Source organism: Eretmochelys imbricata, chromosome 23 (genome assembly GCF_965152235.1).
Source record: "Eretmochelys imbricata isolate rEreImb1 chromosome 23, rEreImb1.hap1, whole genome shotgun sequence".
Taxonomy (NCBI): Eukaryota; Metazoa; Chordata; order Testudines; family Cheloniidae; genus Eretmochelys; species Eretmochelys imbricata.
Window position 1 is genome coordinate 15971925 of NC_135594.1, and position 16000 is coordinate 15987924.

The 16000-nt window shown below is 62.7% G+C and overlaps 1 protein-coding gene across 1 annotated transcript; it reads left to right on the plus strand.

Annotated features, from left to right (window-relative positions):
* Positions 1–419: 419 nt before the first annotated feature.
* LOC144278854 (caM kinase-like vesicle-associated protein) lies at positions 420–12565 on the plus strand. The gene is made up of 10 exons (XM_077840207.1): positions 420–514; positions 837–968; positions 6427–6501; positions 6767–6905; positions 8037–8157; positions 10347–10422; positions 10549–10685; positions 11066–11144; positions 11630–11717; positions 12389–12565. The coding sequence occupies exons 1-10, from the start codon at positions 420–422 to the stop codon at positions 12563–12565; spliced, it is 1119 nt and encodes a 372-aa protein (XP_077696333.1).
* The last annotated feature ends 3435 nt before the right edge of the window (positions 12566–16000 follow it).

Sequence of the window (16000 nt, forward strand, 5' to 3'; positions counted from 1 at the left end):
CTCTGGGAGGGGAGTGGGGTCTGGTGGTGAGGGGGCGGGGCTGGGAGCCAGGACTCCTGGGTTCTCTCCCCAGCTCTGGGAGGGGGCTCCCAAGGCTCTGCTGGGAGGTGATGGCAGCCCGGTTGGAATTTCGAGGGGAGTCGAGGTCCCGAATCCCACAGGCCCCAGCCCTGCCCCCAGCCAGGTCCCATAAGGAGCCGTTTCTGGCAGGCGAGTTCCAGCCCCAGGATAAAGGGTCTGGCTGGCTCAGCGGGGAGCGCCGGGCTGCAGGACGTAGGTGGGGGGCTCTGTGGGGGGTGCTGGGCTGCAGGGGGCAGGGTGGGAGGCTCATTGGGGGGTGTCATGCTGCAGGGGGCAGGGAGGAGGGCAGGGTGGGCGGGGGGGTGGCTATGTCTGATTCCCCTGCCTCCCCCCACAGGATGCCGTGGGGGTGTCTCCGGCTGCGGGAGGAGAAGAACTACAATTCCGTGGGCGACATCACGGACAAGTATGAGATCGGGGAGCTGCTGAGCATGTGAGTATCTGGGAGGGGGGCGCGTGGGTGCTCCAGCCCCCCACCCCAGCCTCCCCCCCGGCTCCTCCATTGATGGGCTGATCCAGTTCCATCCCCGGAGCGCAGCAGAGTCCACCTGGGCCGGGCCGTGCTGCGCAGAACGCTGGCCAGTGGGGGGAAACTGAGGCACGTGCTATGCTGGGAAGGGTAATGCCAGTAATTCATGGTGGCAGAAGGGTGCTGGGGGGCTGTTGGGGGGTTCCAGAGGGGGTGGGATGCGGGGGTAGCTGAGGGGGGCGGGCTATGGGGGGCTGTGTGACGTCTCACCCGCCCATCCCCTCAGGAAGGAGTTCTGTGAGCTGTGCCTGGCTCGTGAGCGCCGGACCGACCGGCTTGTCGTGTGCAAGCGGTTCCGGAAGAAGGACGGCAGGAAGGTTCGCCAGGCGGCCCGCAACGAGATCCTCATCCTGAAGATGTAGGTGCCGGAGCCGGACCCCACCCTTGCAGCCAGGCCGGGAGTACTGGCAAAGGGGGGCAGGGGTTCTGGCCCCAGACTCGGGGAGCCCTGAAAGCCTTCGGCACCCCGGCTCCCGAGTCCCCTTTCTCCAGTCACCCACCCCTCCTGTGCCTGATGGGTAGCACGGCAATATACAAGGGGAAACTGAGGCAGGCCTGGCCTTCAGAAAATCCCTGTGTGGTTGTACATTTCTGGACTTGCTGTGTCTCTCTGTCGGCACACCCGGCACTGTTCCCCTTTGCTCTGCAGCTCGGGGGGGCCCTTGCCCCGCCGCCCTGCCCAGGGACGAGGAGGAGGGGGTGTCCCAGCCTCTGGGGTTTCCGTTGCGAATGACTCTGGCCTCTGGCCAGTCCCTCCCCGTTCTGCTCAGGGCATGGCGGAGGGAAACTGAGGCAGGCTCGGGTGTCCTGGTGTCACGGAGTCCCTGGACGATGCTCTGGAACTGCTCCCCATGAAGGCAGTCAGGATTCTGGGGAGTCTCCTCTCTGTGAGCAGCCTGTCTGCAGGGCACACAGCTCCCCCGGCTTCCACCTTCCTGGGTCTGACCCCGGATCATTCAGCCTCCTCTGCCCCTCCGTGCGCTTCCCACAGCGAGTCCGCCCAGGCGGGGTCTTGGGAAAGCCAGAGGGTCCTGCCCCCCGACTCCGCAGTCAGACGGGACTCTCAGCCAGCCAGTAAAACAGAGGGTTTATTAGACGACAGGAACATGGTCTAACACAGAGCTTGTAGGTGCAGAGAACAGGACCCCTCAGTTGGGTCCATTTTGGGGGGCAGTGACCCAGACAGCCATGTCTGCCCTTCACTCCATGTCCCCAGCCAGCCCCAAACTGAAACTCTCTCCAGCCCCCCCCCCGCCCCCCCCCCCCCCCCCCCGGCTTTGTCCCTTTCCCGGGCCAGGAGGGCACCTGATTCCTTTGTTCTCCAACCCTTTAGCTCTCACCTTGCAGGGGGGAAGGGCCCAGGCCATCAGTTGCCAGGAAACAGAGTGTTGGCCCTTCTCTGTGTCCAGACCCCTGCACACACCTGCCCTCTAGGGCTCTGCAACGATCATACACCCTTATCCCACCACCGAGATACTTAAGAACTGCCTAGGGGAAACTGAGGCACCCCCACACTGTTCAGAGGAAATATTAAGAACAGTCCCGCTTCGTCACATCTCTCCCCCCTTCAAGATCGAACTGAGCGGGGTCACTTTAGCTGGTGACCTGGGGAAGTTCGAAGCCACCAGTGTTCCCATGGATGCCCCAGCATCTCTCCCATTCCTTGGTGGAAGTTACACCAGGCCCTTCCAGTTTCACGCCCTCCCTTAGGTCGGGGGTGGTCGATAGCACTTGCAGGCTGCATGTGGGAATGTTTATGTGGCCCGTGCCCTTTTGCCATCCCAAAACCCCCAGGGGTCAAACTGGGATCAGGTCTTCTCCCAGAGCTCCAGTCTGGAGGGCTGCAATTCGGGCTCTCTTGGTTAAGGGCCCCCATCTTGACCTGGACCACATACTGTTCACTTACAGAACTAGCATGGAGACATCCCTTTCTCAACAACCTTGTCTCCCCAACAAGCTGGCCAAACACAGCCACTGGGTTATAGGACTGTTTAACTTTCTTAACAGCTTTCGCCCCATCTGAGACCTTCTCAAAGCTATCCACACTGGATCTTTCAACAGGAAAGTCAGTGCATCCATTCACAACAGAAAATTTCTGGCAGTTAGGAACTGAAACTGTCTTGATTAAATCACTTTCACACCCTTCAGTTGCAGTAAACTGCTTGCAAAGACTCCATGAGGATTCCTTTCCCTAGGGCTTTTCTATGCAACAATTCACCCCTCACAGAAATTCTGCTCTTACCCTCTTCACCGAGGGCTTGCTCTAGGGGAACACTTTCCTGAGCAACAGACTCTTTCTGGGTCTCCCTTACATCCAGAATTACCCCTGGCCCATCCGGCGGATTCCTACAAAATCCCCTTTCAGGCAAACTGACAGACTTCCTAGATAAAAGGTTAGAAGCCTTCTCCTTCCCTTTGCCACACACAAGTTCAGGAATCTTTTCCTTCTTGCTACAGGTTTCCACACACTCAGTAGGTAACACAATCACATCACCTTCCTGCTCTCCTTGTGCCCTGGCTAGGATCTCACCCTGATCAGACAGAGTTGCGACACCCTTTCCCAGCCACACTGTAGCAACAGGCAAAATACAAGCTCCAGAATTGTCTGGGCTCTGGGATTTTGCATAGACACTAACTGGATGCAACCTAGTTACAGGGCCATTCTCCCGACCAGACACAAACTTCGGACCCTTCCCTTCCTGGGCTTTAGCTGAATCCAGAACCAACTCTGAGACAACTGCACGACCCTCAACCGTCACAGGCTGCAAGGCCCCTTCTGTCTGCTCCATAGACTAAGAAGAGCCGGACACACTTTCTCCTTTCCCAGACACCCAGCTTGGGATCTCATTTCCCTTGTCCCAGCACACAGGGCTGATCACAGTCAACTGCTTGGAGATCGGGGTAGCTCCCTCCATGGGCAAGTCAACACCCCTGACAGACACAGGCAAGTTTCCTTCACTGTCCCACTTCTCCACCCAGCTAACAGGTAAGATCCAGGGACACTCATCTTCCACTCTCTTTGCCTTCCCGCCCTGCTGACTAGACACAGCCATCAGCTCACAAGGCTGCCTAGGCTCATCCAGACTTTCCTTACCAAGCACCTTGCCACGCCCAACAGATCCCCTGCCCTGCCTGTGTCTCCCCCCACTCAGCTGGGATCTCAGCTCCCACTGTGCTCAGCGCTGCCCTTGCTGTCCCAATGGGGGTAGGCAGCGAGCTCGCTGCTTTCCTCACTGCGTCAGAGCCAGCGAGAGTCCCCACTCTTGTGTGCAAGGGGGGCGGGGAGCATCTCTGTCCCACCCAGCCCCAGGGGCTGGTTACAGGCAGGCAGGTAGCCCAAGCCTAGCAGCTCCTCCCTGCTGCCAGCCAGGTCATCTGCATTTTCACTGACCGTTTCCCTCTCCACCGATTGGTTCCCTGGATTCAAATTCCAACCCTTGGCCGTTACAGGAGCAGGGCCTGGATCCTGTCCCAAAGAGACACAGTCACCCCACAACAGGGTCTCGCAGCTGGTATCCTGGAGAACCCCAACGACCAGCCAGCCCCACCCCTCCTGGGTCTGCACAGGGATCTGGGCCATAGGCAGGGCAAGGGGCTTCGTCCCTGGGACCCTCACCCAGCTCACAGCCCCTCAGCCTCTGAGGCTGCACCACCCAGGGCCTGACAACAGTTCTCTCTGTCCCAGGATCTCGCCACCCCAGGAATGTCTCCCCATTGACCATCACCTTCCGCTCCCACTGGGGGTCCGAGGGGCCCGACCCCAGGAGACTCCACACAGACATATAGGTTGGGGTCAGGAGTGGGAGCCTGTCCTCATCCCCACCCATCTGGCTGACAGAGTCTATGGCCTGGGGACCCAGCAAGGGAGCTAGACACCGGGGCTTTTCCGCAGGGTCCCCCTGGTTCAAATCTCCAGCCTGCTCAAAGGCAGTAGGGTGGCTTCCACATCCTCAACCCCCCTTAACCAGGGGCAGCAATTTAGTCTCAAGGTTCCCTGCAGAACTGGCCCCCTGGGGTCTATCCCCACTCACCCCGGGGAGGTCCCCTAGGCCTCTCCGCTCCCCCACCGCCAGTTCATGCTGCTGCTGCTTCTGCAGCTCTTTCTTGGGCTCTCGCTGTCTCTCACAGTCCTCTTGCTCTCTCAGACTCAGCTCCAATCCCGTCCGTCTCCGATCCCCCGATGGGGAACCCGATCGTGAAGACCCTCGTCTGGCCGGAGACAGGAGTCTTGGGGATGTCTGGCTACTACTCCGGCCGCTCCCAGATCCTGCTCTAGCCCCATTTGGGGTCAGGAATCTGTTCCTTAGAGCGGTCATCCTCCTCCAGCTGCACGATGAACTGTGCTTTGGTGAACTTTCCAATGCTCAACCCTCTCTTTCTGCACAGGGTTACAATGTCCTTCTTAAGGAGACGGTGACAGGCCGTCACTCCGCTCTTCCCAAGCTGTTGTGGACTCACAGGCCTGTGTGCTCTCAGCTCCCCACGATTTCCAGGGAGAACCCCTCGTGTGCCAGCCCTTCTCGAGGTCACCACCTCTTTGCCAGGGTCCAGCTGCAGACTCCTCCGCCCCTGGGGCCGCTCGCTGCAATCCCCAGGGGAACCCTGTTACTGCAAAAGTCCTTCTCTCTCCCAGGGCCAAGCCGCAGGCTCCTCCGCCCCTGAGACTGCTCCCCGCAGTCCCCAGGGGGACCCCATTACTACACAGTCCTTCTCACTGGTCACACACCCCCAGGGGTTAACCGCCCCCCGAAACCGCTCCTCTCTGAGCCTTCAGCACGCCTGGTCCTCGTCAGTCCCCCTTCGTTTTACTGCTCCCCAGTCGCTTACTGCAGGAAGCACCATCCGCGAGGTGCAGTACATCCCACTGCTGACACCAGTTGTCACAGAGTCCCTGGGCGATGCTCGGGAACTGCTCCCTACGAAACCAGGCAGGATTCTGGGGAAATCTCCTTTCTGTGAGCAGCCTGTCCCAGGACACACAGCTCACACGGCTTCCACCTTCCTGGATCTGACCTCGGAGCATTCAGCCTCCTCTGCCCCTCCGTGCGCTTCCCCCAGCGAGTCCGCCCAGGCAGGGTCCTGGGGCAGCCAGAGGGTCCTGCCCCCCAACTCCGCAGTCAGACGTGACTCTCAGCCAGCCAGTAAAACAGGGGTTTATTAGACGACAGGAACATGGTCTAACACAGAGCTTGTAGGTGCAGAGAACAGGACCCCTCAGTTGGGTCCATTTTGGGGGGCAGTGAGCCAGACAACCACGTCTGCCCTTCACTCCACGTCCCAGCCAGCCCCAAACTGAAACTCCCTCCAGCCCCCCCTCCTCTGGGCTTTGTCCCTTTCCCGGGCCAGGAGGGCACCTGATTCCTTTGTTCTCCAACCCTTTAGCTCTCAGCTTGCAGGGGGGAAGGGCCCAGGCCATCGGTGGCCAGGAAACAGGGTGTCGGCCATTCTCTGTGTCCAGACCCCTGCACACACCTGCCCTCTAGGGCTCTGCAATGATCATACACCCTTACCCCACCACCTAGATACTTAAGAACTGCGTAGGGGAAACTGAGGCACCCCCACACTATTCAGAGGAAACATTAAGAACAGTCCTGCTTCGTCACACCTGGCGCTTGTCAGAATTGCCATGTGGGAATCGGGGTGTCTCTTTGGGCAAGAGCCCGTGTGTATCTGCTGTGCCAGGTGTGGGGGGGGTATCCCTCTGTAGAGGGGGCGGGGAGGCCAGGGGGGCTCCCAGCAGCGGGGTAGGGCAAGCCGGGGGCAGGAAGGAAGCTGTGCCAATTGCTTGACCCCCCCAATTTCTTCTCCCCCCCCAGGGTGAGTCACCCCAACATCCTCCAGCTGATTGACACCTTTGAGACACGCAGGGAATTTTACATCATCCAGGAGTTGTGAGTTCAGGGGCCGGGGGTGGGGAGGGGGTGAAATCGGGGCAGGGAACAGGGTGGGGGGGTCCCATAGCTGTGGGGGGATGCCAGGGTTTGGGGAGGATTGGCAGGGGGCTGATCCCACCCTGGGAGCAGAGGGAAATGGGGGGAGCGAGGGGATATGGGTGGGGGGACCCCCAGGGCAGGGAGCAGGGGGGAGGGGGCTCCAGGCTCATGGGGAGCTCGGGGGTCCCCCAGGGCTGAGCCAGCCCGGTGCCGCCCCCTGCAGGGCGACGGGCGGGGACGTGTTCGACTGGATTCTGGACCTGGGCTGCTACACGGAGCGAGACGCCAGCAGCCTGATCCGGCAGGTGCTGGAGGCCCTGGCCTATCTGCATAGCCTCTGCATTGTGCACCGCAACCTCAAGGTCAGGGAGCCAGGCATCTGGGCTTTGCCCCCACCCCCGCTCTACCCACCGGGCCCCACTGCCCTCCCAGAGCCAGAGAGAACCCAGGCGTCCTGGCTCCCAGCCCCCCCTCGCTCTAGCCACTAGACCCCACTCCCCTCCCTGGGGAGAGAACCCAGGAGTCCTGGCTCCCAGCTCCCCCTCGCTCTAACCACTAAACCCCACTCCCTTCCCTGGGGAGAGAACCCAGGCGTCCTGGCTCCCAGCCCCCCCTCGCTCTAGCCACTAGACCCCACTCCCCTCCCAGAGCTGGGGAGAGAACCCAGGTGTCCTGGCTCCCAGCCCCCCCTCGCTCTAGCCACTAGACCCCACTCCCCTCCCAGAGCTGGGGAGAGAACCCAGGTGTCCTGGCTCCCAGCTCCCCCTCGCTCTAGCCACTAGACCCCACTCCCCTCCCTGGGGAGAGAACCCAGGAGTCCTGGCTCCCAGCTCCCCCTCGCTCTAACCACTAAACCCCACTCCCCTCCCAGAGCTGGGGAGAGAACCCAGGCGTCCTGGCTCCCAGCTCCCCCTCGCTCTAGCCATTAGACCCCACTCCCCTCCCAGAGCTGGGGAGAGAACCCAGGTGTCCTGGCTCCCAGCTCCCCCTCGCTCTAGCCACTAGACCCCACTCCCCTCCCACAGCTGGGGAGAGAACTCAGGCGTCCTGGTTCCCAGCTCCCCCTCGCTCTAGCCATTAGACCCCACTCCCCTCCCAGAGCTGGGGAGAGAACCCAGGCGTCCTGGCTTCCAGCTCCCCCTCGCTCTAACCACTAAACCCCACTCCCCTCCCTGGGGAGAGAACCCAGGAGTCCTGGCTGCCAGGCCCCCAGGTTTCATGCATAGCGAGGCTCGCTGGCTGGTTTCTTTAGCTCACATCCCCCCCAGTGGCCATTTCTGTGCCGTGAGGGTGAGGTGGGGGTCTAAGGGGTAGGGGAGGGCTGGGAGTGGGGAAAGGGGTGGAGTGATGTGGGGCAGGCTGGTGGGAAGGGAGGGGACGGTGTGTGGGGCTTGTAGGGGAGGGGATGGTGTGGGGCCGGCGGGGGAAGGGGGCGCTGTGGGGCTGGTGCTGTGGGGCTGGCAGGAGGGTCTGATGCCCGGTGTGCCCCCCAGCTGGAGAACCTGGTCTATCACACCCAGCAAAGCCACGCCAAGGTCGTGCTCCGGGATTTCTACCTGTCGCGCTTCGAGAATGGAGCCATCACCGAGCCCTGCGGGACGCCCGAGTACCTGGGTATGCCCCCCCATACCCCGAGTACCTGGGTACACCCCCCCGAGTACCTGGGTATGCCCCTCCCATCGCCCCAGGTATATGGGTACGGCTCCCCATCCCCTCAAATACCTGGGTACCCCCCAAGTACCTGGGTACACACCCCATTTCCCCCGAGTACCTGGGTTCGCCCCTCCCATCACCCCGAGTACCTGGTTATGCACCCCAAGTACCTGGGTATGGCCCCCCATCCTTCCGAGTACCCTGGGACGCCCCCCTGAGTACCTTGATACAGCCCCCCCATTCCTCCCAAGTACCTGGGTATGCCCCCCCTGAGTATCTGGGTATGGCCCCCCATCCCCTCGAATACCGGGGTACCCCCCCGAGTGCCTGGGTACACCCCTCCTATGGCCCCAAGTACCTGGGTACAGCCCCCCATGCCCTTGAATACCTGGGTATGCCCCCCAAGTACCTGGGTATGCCCCGCCCTTCACCCCGATTACCTGGGTACGGTCACCCATCCCCTTGAATACCTGGGTACCCCCCAAGTACCTGGGTACAGCCCCCCATTCCCCCCAAGTACCTGGGTATGTCCCCCCTTTCCCCAAGTACCTAGGTACCCCCCTGAGTACCTGGGTATGGCCCCCCATCCCTCCGAGTATGCCTCCCTGAGTACTTGGGTATGGCCCCCCATTCCCCCCAAGTACCTGGGTACGCTCCCCCCCCCAAGTATCTGGGTATGGCCTCCAATCCCCTCGAGTACCTGGGTACACCCCCCTGTGAGTACCTGGGTATGGCCCCCCCATTGCCTCCCAGGACCTGGGTATGGCCCCCATCTCCCCACCCTGAGTATCTGGGTACAGCCTCCTCTGTCTCCCCCTTGAGTATCTGGGTATGGCCCCCATTCCCCCACACCCCTCAGTACCTACTCTGGGGTACAGATGTGGGGACCTGCCTGAAAACCCCCTAAGCTTATTCTTACCAGCTTAGGTTAAAACTTCCCCAAGGTACAAACTATTTTACCTTTTGCCCTTGGACTTTATTGCTGCCACCACCAAGCGTCTAACAAATATATAACCGGGAAAGATCCCGCTTGGAAACGTCTTTCCCCCCCGTAATCCTCCCAAGCCCTACACCCCCTTTCCTGGGGAAGGCTTGATAAAAATCCTCACCCATTTGCCAAGGTGAACCCAGACCCAAACCCTGGGATCTTAAGAACAATGAAGAAGCAACCAGGTTCTGAAAAGAAGAATTTTAATAGAAGAAAAAGTAAAAGAATCCCCTCTATAACATCCGGATGGTCAATACCTTACAGGGTAATCAGATTCAAAACCTAGAGACTCCCTCTATGCCAAACCTTCAGCGATAAAAAGACACAAAAACAGGAATCTCCGCTCCCTCCAGCACAGCCTATTTCACCGGCTGTTTAAAGGAATCGGAATCTAACGAGACCCCTTACGAGATCCACCTCTCAGACTCCATTCCTGACCTGTCCCTGGCAAAAGCCTCACCCAGACACACCCGGAGCCTTTGTTTCTCCCCCCAGCTTTGAAAGTATCTTGTCCCCTCATTGGTCATTTGGGCCAGGTGCCAGCCAGGTTACCTGAGCTTCTTAACCCTTTACAGGTGAAAGGGTTTTGCCCTGGGCCAGGAGAGATTTTAAAGGTGTTTTCCATTCCCTTTATATTTATGACACCTGCGTACCATTGCCCTCATGCCTGAGTACCTGGGCACAGACCCCCTGCCCCCCGAGTACCTGGATACACCCCCCCAACTACCTGGGTATGGCCTCCCATCCCCCCGGGTACCTGGGTACCCCCCCAAGTACCTGCGTACAGCCCCCCATCCCCCTGAGTACCTGGGTATGCCCCCCCTGAGTACCTGTGTACTCCCCTCCCATCGCCCCGAGTACCTGGGTACGGGCCCCCTGTCCCCCCACAGTACCTGGGTACCCCCCACAGTACCTGGGTATGGCCCCCCATTCCCCTGAGGACCTGGGTACGCCCCCCCCAAATACCGGGGTACGGCCCCCCCATCCCCCCGAGTACCTGGGTATGGGACCCTCCCCTGAGTACCTGGGTACGACACCCCCTCCTCCGCCTGAGTACCTGGGTGTGGGACCCTCCCCTGAGTACCACCGCCCCACCCCCACCTTTGACCTCATCTCCCGCCGTTATGTCTGGGGGTCTCACCCCGTCTCTCTCTGCCCCCAGCCCCCGAGGTCATCGCTCGCCAGCGCTACGGCCGCCCCGTGGACTGCTGGGCCGTGGGGGTCATCCTCTTCATCCTGTGAGTGGGGCTGGGGCCCCGGGGGGTCGGGAGGTGTCGGGGCTAGGGGTCAGGAGGGTGGCATTAGGGTGTCCCTGGGGGGTGCCTGGGACCCCACGACCCCCCCTGACTGCCCCTCCCCCACAGGCTGTCAGGGAACCCCCCGTTCTACGCTGAGGAGGAGCAGGAGTCCGGCCGGGGGCAGGACCGGCAGCTCTTCCGTCAGATCCTGGCTGGGGAGTACAGCTTCGACCCCCCCTACTGGGACGAGATCTCCCCCGCCGGTGAGTCCCCAGCCCCCCACAGCCCCCCACTGCCCCAACCCCCCTACTGGGACGAGATCTTACCTGCCGGTGAGTCCCCAGCCCCCCACTGCCCCGACCCCCCTACTGGGATGAGATCTCCCCCGCCGGTGAGTCCCCAGCCCCCCACAGCCCCCCACTGCCCCGACCCCCCTACTGGGATGAGTTCTCCCCCGCCGGTGAGTCCCCAGCCCCCCACAGCCCCCACACTGCCCCCCACTGCCCCGCCCCGCCCTGCTGGGACAAGGTCTCTCCCACTGATGAGACCCCCCCACCTCACTCTTCTTCCCCCATGGCCCTGCCACTCTGGGATGGGGGGGGGCGTTTACCCTGCACTGACCCTCCCCTGCCCCCCATTGCAGCCAAGAAGCTGGTGTCGCAGCTGCTGGACGTGGATCAGGACCAGAGGATCACGGCACAGGAGGCCCTGGGACACGTCTGGTGAGGGGCGGGGGGGCTGGGGGGAAGGAGCAGGGCAGGTGAGTGGGGGAGGGTCAGAGCGAGTGAGTGGGGGGAGGGGCAGGCGAGTGGCGAGTGGGCATGGGAGAGTATGGAGGTTGAAGGGGGGGTCACTCACTCTCAGCTGGGGGGCAGGGAGGTACGTGGGGCCATCTGGCCAGGGTGTGGGGGGGGGCGGCTCTCTGCTGCAAGGCCTTAGCCTGACACCCCTGGTTTGGGGTCAGCTCCCCCAAACCTGCTCCTCACAGCCCAGGCTAATGGCTGCCTATGTTTCCCCCCCACACACTGGGTCTTTTTGTGCCCCCCACCCCCACGATCACCTGCATCCCCCCATCTACACCCCACATCCCCCCAATCTCCCCTCCCCCCATCTCACCTGCATCCACCACCCCTGATCCCCACCCCGACCTGGCCCCCCCACTGCATCCTCCCCCCATCCTGGACGCCCCTCAACCCCGACCCCCCAGGATCGCGGGCAACGTGGCTTCGGAAAAGAACCTCAAGGAGGGGGTCTGTGCCCAGATCGAGAAGAACTTTGCCAAAGCCAAATGGCGGGTGAGTTTCCCCAGGGGTGTTGGAGGGCGCCATGGGGTGGAGGGCTGGGCAGGGGGCGCTCTCCCCTGGCAGGCAGGGCCGGGCGCTGGGGAGTGCCGTGCTGTGGGGCAGGGTGGGGGCTGGGCAGGGGGCGCTCTCCCCTGGCAGGCAGGGCCGGGCGCTGGGGAGTGCCGTGCTGTGGGGCAGGGGGTGCTCTCCCCTGGCAGGCAGGGCCGGGCACTGGGGAGTGCCGTGCTGTGGGGCAGGGGGTGCTCTCCCCTGGCAGGCAGGGCCAGGTGCTGGGGGGTGCTGTGGGGCAGGGGGCGCTCTCCCCAGCATGCAGGGCCGAGGCTGGGGGGCGCCGTGGGGCAGGGTTGGGGCTGGGCAGGGATCGTTCTCCCCTGGCAGTCAGGGCCGAGGCTGGGGGGTGCCGTGCTGTGGGGTGGGGGGCTGGGCAGTGGTCGCTCTCCCCTGGCAGGCAGGGCTGGGTGCTGGGGGGTGCCGTGCTGTGGAGCAGGGTGGGGGCTGGGCAGGGAGCACTCTCCCCTGGCAGGGTGGGCCGGGTGCTGGGGGGTGCTGTGGGGCAGGGGGTGCTCTCCCCTGGCAGGCTGTGCCGGGCGCTGGGGGGTGCCGTGGGGGGACAGTGGGCGGTGTATTGTGGGACTATCTGACCCTCTCCCCTCTCCCCACAGAAGGCCATTCGAGTCACCACCTTCATGCAGAGGCTCCGTGCCCTGGAGCCTGGCGCCCGCCCCCCCGTGTCGCTCCCCGAGGTGACGGTGGAAGAGCCCCGCCCCCGCCCCACAGAACCCCCCAACACGGGGCGACCGAGCGAGCCAGCAGAGCCCACGAAAGAAAAGACGCAATAACCCATTTGTACAGCTCCGTGCACCTGGATCCGACCCAGCGCCCCCGAGAGGGGAAAGGCCCTGGGTCCCACTCCCAACCTGGCTCTGTCCCCAACCGTGGCCCCAGCTCAGGACCGACCCACAGCACTGGGATGTGCACGTCCACCCACCAGGGCAGCTGCATGTTTTGTGAAGATGCTATTTTAATACAGAAATCCCAGGCTGTCCCCCCGCGGAATTGACCTTGTCCCCCCTGCCCCTACAGGGAGCCTGGAAATAACAAAATAAACAGAGATTTTGTCTCTGGCAGCCTTTATGGTCAGTTCTTCCTCTGTCGTCCCTCCAAGGTAGGCGGGGAACAGCCTGGAGCAGTAGGACGGGAGAGAAGGATCTAACAGTTAGACCCCACTTCCTTCCTGGTGCCGAGAATAGAACCCAGGAGTCCTGGTTCCCAGCCCTGCTGCTCTAACCCACCAGACCCCACTCCCCTCCCAGAGCTGGGGAGAGAACCCAGGAGTCCGGGCTCCCAGGCCTCCCTGCTCTAACTACTAGTCCCCACTCCTCTCCCAGAGCCGGGAAGAGAACCCAGGAGTCCTGTCTCTCAGCCCCCCAGCCCCTGACTCTAACCCACTGGGTTCCCCTCCCAGAGCCAGGGGATAATCCAGGAGTCCTGGATCCCAGCCCCCACCCCCCCCGACTCTAACCCACAGGGCTCCCTTCCCCGAGCTAGGGGGAGAACCCAGGAGTCCTGGCTCCCAGCCCCCGCTCCCCCCCAACTCTAACCCAGCAGACCCCGCTCCCCTCCCAGAGCCAGGGATAAAAGCAAAGGAAATTCCATGCAAACACCGTTGGTTAAAAGACAACGATTGAGGCAGCCAAGCAAGGTCTGCGGGGTTCAGACACCCCAGGATTCATGGCAGCAGGAGCATGCCTGGTAAAGTTGCTCCCGGTGACCGGGGTCCCCTTCTCCACCCCATCGACTCCGTAAGGCCACCGTGGCGTGTCACACAGGATCCCCGCCAACTGTCGAGCGCTTGTCTCAGCCACCAGGGGAATAGACGTGGCAGAGTGGGGAAACTGAGGCAGGGCCGTGTCCGTCAGAGGCCGGGCTATGGCCACCTGAGTACGAGGCCGTCCTGCTTCCCTCACCCCATGCCCGCCAACTGGTGGGGCGTCCTACGGACCCAGCCCCGGGGCACGGCCCGCCTCGGGTGTGGCAGGAGGTGGGGAGTGGGCGCCAACATCCCTCTGTGATGGGGTCATTGCTGCCGTCAAGGTGGCCCAAAGGGGCAGAGTTAAGGGGATGGGCAGTGGGGACCCATCCAGCCGCGCCCCCGCAGCACCCCCCTGTCTGTCTGTCCACCCCCCTCACCCCGGTGATCTCTCCCCCACGTTCCTGTCCCTATGTCTGTCCCCGTGTCTGTCTGGCCCTCCCTGCGCCCCCAGGACTACAGCCCCCAGTAGGCCCCGCGCGGCCGGGCCGGACCATCCCGTCGGCAGGAGAGGGGGGGCCGCGGGCTCTCGGGGCCATGCGGATGCGGGCAGGGGGGCGGGTACCCCTCCCTCCCCGGATGGTTCGGCCCCGCGCCCCCGCGTGGCGCGTGGTTCAGCCCGAACCCGGAGGGTCCGTCAGCGGCGAGAGCGGCGCGAGGGGGAGAGAGAGAGAGAGAGAGAGAGAGAGAGGGGTGAGCGGGGGGCGGGGCGCGGGGAGCACAAGGGGGCGGGGCTCTGGGGGGCGCAGGGGGGGCCTGGGTAGGGGGGGAGCAGGGGGCCTGGGGCAGCGGGGCCTGGGTAAGGGGGCGGGGCTCTGGGGGGCGCAGGGGGGGCTGGGTAAGAAGGGGGAGCTGGGGGCCTGGGTAAGGGGGAGCTGGGGGACACAGGGGTGGGGGGAGCTGGGGGACACAGGGGTGGGGAGAGCAGGGGGACACAGGGGTGGGGAGAGCAGGGGGACACGGGTAAGGGGGAGCAGGGGGACACAGGGGTGGGGGGAGCAGGGGGACACGGTTAAGGGGGGAGCAGGGGGACACGGGTGGGGGGAGCAGGGGGGCCTGGGTAAGGGGGAGCAGGGGGACACGGGTGGGGGGAGCTGGGGGCCTGGGTAAGGGGGAGCAGGGGGGCACGGGTAAGGGGGGAGCAGGGGGACACAGGGCTGGGGGGAGCTGGGGACCCGGGTAAGGGGGAACGGGGGGCCTGGGTAAGGGGTGGGGGCACAGGTGGATAGCTAAGAGACCCTCAGAGGTGGCCAGGAAGGGCTGTGGGAGGGATGGGCAGGGGTGCCCTTATGAGGGGGCCCCCTGGAGGCAGGTAGAGTGGGGTGGGGGCACCTTGGGGGGGAAATCGGTGGGGACCAGAGAGGGTGGGGGGTAGGAGGGAAGGGACCCTGGGGAGGGATGTTGGGGAATGTAAGGAGGTAGGTGGGGGTCAGGAGGCGGAGGAGCGGGGCTGGGGGATGGTGACTGAGCTAGGACACTGGAGATTCACAGCCAGTGGGGCGAGGAGTATGGGGGGCACCAGGGTGTGGCTGGGAGGAGGGAGATGGGGGCAGCATTGGTAGGGAGTGGGGAGTGAGGGGCACAGCCCTTGGTGGTGGGGGGGAATGAGGCAAGGAGGGGGAATTCACCACGTGACCCTGACGTTTTGTTATTAGGGGTGTGAGTGGGGACCCCCCTTTGTGTGCTGTCCCCCCAACTGTCTGGTTTGCTCCTCTGTGCCCAGAGAATCCTTTATACCGCATTGCGCTGGGGGGGCTGCTTTGGCTGCCCCCGAAATGTCTGATCCTTTGCTGAGAATCAGCGACGCTCAACGTATATCTAGCCTCCACTCCCTGCCCCACGCTTCTCTGTAGTGTATTGGTTGGGGCCTGGGAGCCAGGACTCCTGGGTTCTCTGCCTGGCTCTGGGAGGGGCGTGGGGTCTAGTGGGTTAGAGCAGGGGAGCCTGGAATCCAGGGCTCCTGTGTATTGGCTCTCCCACATGCTGCGTGTTTTTGTGCACATAACTTCCTTTCTCTGTGCCTCAGTTTCCCCATCTCAGCGCCCAGGGGACACTTTCTTGCTGTTGGGGGAGTCCAGAGAGGCCTGGGGTTGAAAGCTGTGTCAGCCTTTCCCTTGCCAGTCATTGATTAGATGGGGGGGAGGGATAGCTCAGTGGTTTGAGCATTGGCCTGCTAAACCCAGGGTTGTGAGTTCAATCCTTGAGGGGGCCATTTAGGGATTTGGGGCAAAAATTGAGGATTGGTCCTGCTTTGAGCAGGGGGTTGGACTAGATGACCTCCTGAGGTCTCTTCTAATCCTGATATTCTATGATTGTCACTCGTTTGGACCTTCCCCAAACTGGCTTTTTGTTGGTCTGGTTTGCTGATTGGAGCGATTTTGCGAATGCTGATTTGCATGTGTGCATCTTATTTCTTTGTAAACCCCACCCACCAAATCCAGTTTCTGATGGCTCCTCCCACTCG

What these genes read in the sequence shown, in the direction of transcription:
- LOC144278854 (XM_077840207.1), top strand. Translation starts at nt 420, where the DNA reads ATGCCGTGGGGGTGTCTCCGGCTGCGGGAGGAGAAGAACTACAATTCC. An exon ending in TTGTGCACCGCAACCTCAAG is followed by an intron (nt 6,906 to 8,036) that starts GTCAGGGAGCCA and finishes TGTGCCCCCCAG; the next exon opens with CTGGAGAACCTGGTCTATCA. An exon ending in GAGGCCCTGGGACACGTCTG is followed by an intron (nt 11,145 to 11,629) that starts GTGAGGGGCGGG and finishes CCGACCCCCCAG; the next exon opens with GATCGCGGGCAACGTGGCTT.